General features: G+C 55.1%; 1 protein-coding gene across 2 annotated transcripts in view; it reads right to left on the bottom strand.

The window, feature by feature from the left end:
* Positions 1-2,554: 2,554 nt before the first annotated feature.
* The window catches only part of PDCD6 (programmed cell death 6), a 10,317-nt gene continuing 7,703 nt past the window's right edge, over positions 2,555-5,168 (bottom strand). For both annotated transcript variants that reach the window (XM_011970583.1, XM_011970585.1), the window contains exon 4: positions 2,555-3,114. In XM_011970583.1, the coding sequence (XP_011825973.1) occupies positions 3,016-3,114 (99 nt within the window). In that variant the 3' untranslated portion in view covers positions 2,555-3,015. The remainder of the gene's footprint in view (positions 3,115-5,168) is intronic.

Raw genomic sequence — 5,168 nt, 5'->3', positions numbered from 1 at the left:
GGCCTGACATGCGTTTGTCCCGCGTGCTACCCCTGCTGGTCCTGCCAGCGTGCGGTGCAGCGGCCCCAGCGCCCTCCTCACCTTCTGCTAAAGAACTTGTGCTCCCGAATTCTCAGCGGCTTTTGTTCTCATGAGTCTTCATGGAGGCCCCTCTCCAAGGCAGCCCCCCCGAGTCTGCCTGCAGATCAGGAGCCCCCATGGCAGCCATGTGCAGAGTAGCTGAGGGTCCCTGCACCACACACCTGAGTGTACCTCACACCTGTGAATCTGCCACACACCTGAGCACACCACAAACCTGTGCGTCTGTCCCACACACACGTGACGTGCTGAGAAGCACTTTATCTCCATCAGAGGAACATCTCATTGCTGAGAAAAGGAAGGAAGGAAACTTCATCCACAATCTGACCTTTTCTCTGTAAAAGTCTCCGTCTCACCTGCCTTTGTCTGCTTTCTAGGAATATGGAGCTAACCGCACACACACATTCCTTCCCCGGCAGCTGACACACAGGATGAGCACATCGGCCTCAGCATCAACCGTTGGCCCGTATCATCCATGGAGGACAAACGCTGATCGTGTGCCTGTAGGCAGGTGTCTCACCAGGGCTGGCAGCTCCTTGCAGTAGCAGAGGCTTCCCTGACCCAGGTAGGAATCCAGAGGCCAGAGAAGCCGCGGGTGTGGAGTTGGGGTTGTTCACTGCAAAGGGAGACAGCACGGGCAAGGCCTGGAGATGTGGCTGGGAGGGCTGCAAGGTGGCTGCAGCAGCTGCCCTCACCCCAAGCACGGAGACCTCACAGGCCTGAGGCTGAAGAAGGAGTGAGGGCAGCTCCCAGGGTGGGGTGGGTGCAGCTACTGGACACTGAGTCCAGGTGCCCGTGAGGCAAGGGAGAAGCCGCTGGGCGCCTGGCCGTGGAGGCCTGACACTGAGTCCAGGTGCCCGTGAGGCGAGGGAGAAGCCGCTGGGCACCTGGCCATGGAGGCCTGGGTGAGGAAGACCTCATGGAACTGGGAGCCTGGGGCCTGGGCAAGGCAGCTGACCTCATGGAGTGGAGCTTGGGGTCATCTGCTGCAGAGTCACGGGGGTGTCAAGGTCTAGCGAGGCACCCAGTGGATGGCTGCGGATCCTCAGAGACTGCCCTGGGATCCCCATGACTGAGGTCACAAGGTCAGTCCCAACCCCATACCTTGGGCCTGACCCTGCCACACCCGGGCCTCCTGTCCAGTGATGTTCTAATCCACTAACCACGGGCACCACAGATGGGAAACTCACGGTGCCAGGCCCCACCCGTGGCCAGCACAGGCCAACAGATCCCCAGTTTCTTATCAGTGACACCCACCAGAACCCAAATCTGAAATCTGAATACCCCACCCACTTCTTCCACACAAGCTCTGGCTTCAGGTTCTAGGGGAGGCCACGTGCCAGCGCGAGGGGTGGGGGTTGCGAGGGGATGCAGGCAGCGAGGCTGCAGGTGCTGCCGGGGGACACACACACCAGCCAGGACCGCAGGACAGACCACAAGGCCACAGGCAGCGCAGTCGGCTGTGGGCAAGGACTCCCCGCAGCCTGGCAGGTGGTGCGACTGGCAGAGTAGCCAACTAGGAGCAGACGAGGACAGCGCAGTGCAGGCCCCACACCAACCCGGGGGCCACATGGGGCCTGGGCACCTGAGAAGGGGCCAGCACAGATTGGCGGTGTAGCCAGAGGGAGCAGCCAGGCCCCCAAGCCCACATGCCTCCTCCTCCCATACCCAGGGAGCCGGGAGCGCCTGCTCCAGAGGGATCCGTATCCAGAGGCCCCAGGCCAAGTGCAGGTGGGAAGTTGGGGAGATCTCACCTGGAGCACAGATGCAGCCCAGCCCCCCGCACCCCTCCACACACACAGCACACACCTGCCCAGCGTTAAAGAGACTGGGGCTTTTTCCAGGAAACCACACCCCCTGCCCCTCACCCCTCAACACACCAAGCAGGGATTTGAGCAGGTAGCAGATCCCAAGAGACCAAAACAGAGAAAAGACGTGCAGAACTGTGTGGAACAAGCAGCGTCAAGGCAGGCGTTCTGAGCAGAGGCTGCAGCCCCGAAACCAGACGCATCACTGCAGAAGGGAAGCGTCCAGAGAATGAGGCTGGGGCTCAGGGCTCAGGACCCAGGGGGGCCCGGCGCTGCACAGCAAGGCAGGGAGGGGGACCGGGCAGCACTGGCAGTGGACCGAAGTGAGCAGGGGGATGTGCTGGGTGGCCATGTGCTGCAGGCCACGTGCGGAGACAGCGTGGCTAAATCATTAATGATGGAAATGCGCAACCTGCTACACCAAATTGGATTTCTTTATCCAAACGGAGCAGTTTTATGAAATGTAGCCTCTTGAACAGAAGGTGAGAGTCCCTCTGGCTTTTCACAAGCAGAGCTGTGCACGCTGGGCTGGACAATGTCCCAGAAGGTGCCCAGGACCCTGGGAGGTCCCAGACGAGCCAGCACATCTGACGCAGTGACTGTCTGTAGGACCAGGGCATGGGGCCTGGTTCTTGGACCTATTTGATTTGAAAAGTTGAAGGCAGACCACAGGTCTAACATTCCCTTTATTGCTTATGTCGCATATACCAATGAATACAATAAACTCCTTTTTAAAAAAGTAAGGCACATGAAAAGCCTTTTGTGCAAGTTCCATATTATTTTAAAATTCCTATTGACTAATAAAAGCATTTCCACTATAGAACCAGAGACATCTAGAAAAGCACATGATAGATTTTTTTGCAAGCAGAATGCCTCAAACATTATTACATTTACCTCATGGCACAATGAGACAGTCACCAAATCCAATGTCTGCATTATAATGATGCAGCTACTATTACAGTTGGAAAACATTAATCACCTTATCCACATATGTACAGCTGGGTCCCCACATGGTAAAATCTAAAGGAAGAACAGCATCTAACTGCATCTGGGTTCCGTTCCCTCACAGGCAGGAACTTTGGCGTTTCGGCTCTTGCCATGTCGTGCTGCTCTTCATGAGAGGCCAGGGTCATACGATACTGAAGACCATGGACAGGTACTGTTCGTACGACACCTGAATCCAGCCATCCTGATCCGTGTCGTAACGTCTGAATATATCCGTCAACCTCTGGGGAGAAAACATGCATTTAAATCTCGATAGTGAACGGAAGGAGCAAGGTGCACTGGGACAAAGTCATTAGGAACCCAATTTCAGAAGCACACAGGTCATCTCCTGATGGAGCCCAGCACAGGGAGGCACAGGTGGGGCTGGAGCTGTTCACATGGACAGTGGGAGTGGGAAGAACACAGGGCTGCAGGGCTGGCTCCACTACGTCCAGCCCTGGCTGAGCCCCTGACCGAGCCCCTGATCCCAGGCCCTGGTCTCCTGAGTCTCCTGGGGGCCTGGGCCCTTCCTTCGCCCCTGAAGACCGTCCCGTGGAGGCCCTCCACCCTCCAGTGGCTCGCCTCTGCTGTGGGGCCACCTGGGCCATGTGGAGCTCAGGACACAGCGGGGGATCTTGTGACATCACGAGGGCTTCAGGCTCCTTCAGCCCCGCCCACCCCTCCCTCTGACAGCCGAGGGTCCAGGCCAGATCAGCAGCAGAGACAGGGTGACCGCCTACACCCTCCTAACAGGGATGGTTAAGTAAGTGCCACTTCTAGATGATGGACTTGGGGCAGCCGTAAAATATCACGAAGATTCAGGCCAGCATGGTGACTCTCGTCTGTGATCCCAGCACTCTGGGAGGCCAAGGCGTGAGGATCGCTTGAGCCTGGGGGTTGAGGCTGCAGTGAGCCGTGTTCACACCACCACACTCAGGCCTGGGTGACAGACAGCAAGGGTCTCTCAAAAAAAAAAAAAAAAAAGGAAGGAGAAGAAGGAAAAAGAAAGAAGAAGAAAGAAGAAGAAGAAGAAAATGTGACAAGGGAAGAAAACAGCAGTCCTCGCATATCAGAACGTGGACAGGGTGTGGTGACTCTCGCCTGTGATCCCAGCTACTCAGGAGGCCAAGGCGGAAGCAAAGCTTGAGACTTGGGGTCGAGGCTGCAGTGGGCTGTGTTTACACCACCACATTCCAGCTGGGGTGACAGAGCGAGACTCCATCTCAAAGGAAAAAACCACCCAGCAGGAGCGCCACGGCACCACCAGGCTCCTGGACTTGGCAGCAGCTACGGCCTCACCAAACTCCAAAAACACCTGCAATGGATGATGCTGGCTTGAAGAATAATGGGTAATTTTTCTTTCTATTTTGAATCCTTTGTGTCTTTCTAGGGTTTCTAAAAGTGTTCGTATTATTTGTTAAAAAATAATTTTCGAAAAGCCTTTATCCTTTTGGAAAAAGCAGATGAATCAAAACGTTTTTGAGGGAATTTTAACTTGTGGTCTGCAGCTTTCTTTTCTTTCCCATTCCCCATCTGTCTAGTGTTTAGGGTCACTCTCCAAGGGTGGGGACAGCCCGGGAACTGGCTGTCAGGCCCTCCCCATGCGGTCTGGAGCCGGGCCTTGGGGAGGCAGCACCCCCCAGGAGGAGCTACGCTTGCTGCGGATGTGCCTTGGAAGGCGCTGGAGAGGTCACTGTGAGGCCGCCAGTGTTACTCCAGCTACCGAAAGCTCACACAAGATCAACGTTAACTTACAGAATATAGTCTCAAATGAAGATCTGAATCCTACAGCAATTCAGTCACGGTACATAACGAGATTTTACACTGCATCGTTTCCCTCTTTTTTTGTGACACAGTGTCTGGCTCTGTCACCCAGGCTGGAGTGCAGTGGTGTGATCTTGGCTCACTGCAACCTCCACCTCTTAGGCTCAAGTGATTCTCCTGCCTCAGCCTCCTGAGTAGCTGGGACTACAGGCATGTGACACCAGGCCCGGCCTACACTTTTTTGAAGGTGTTCAGAGAACCTTGTGAAAATGTCATCCAACGTGGCAGGAACCCCAAGAGGCAGGGCAGGAAAGGCTCCCCCACTGTCGAGTTTTGAGGCTTCCATGTTCACAGACCTGGTTCTCCAACAAATCCCTGAAGAGCAGGGACTGATGGATCCATAAACCAGAGGAAACTCACTTTTACAGATCTAGCATTTTAATTGTTACATAGAATAAACAATTTGGGAACGTTTCCGAATTTCCCCATTATTTCTAAAAACCCCCTGCTGTTCCTATCTCTCACAGAACTGCG

The sequence above is a fragment of the Mandrillus leucophaeus genome, unplaced genomic scaffold (assembly GCF_000951045.1).
Source record: "Mandrillus leucophaeus isolate KB7577 unplaced genomic scaffold, Mleu.le_1.0 Scaffold957, whole genome shotgun sequence".
NCBI classification, from domain to species: Eukaryota; Metazoa; Chordata; class Mammalia; order Primates; family Cercopithecidae; genus Mandrillus; species Mandrillus leucophaeus.
This window is presented reverse-complemented; position numbering and strand designations above follow the sequence as displayed.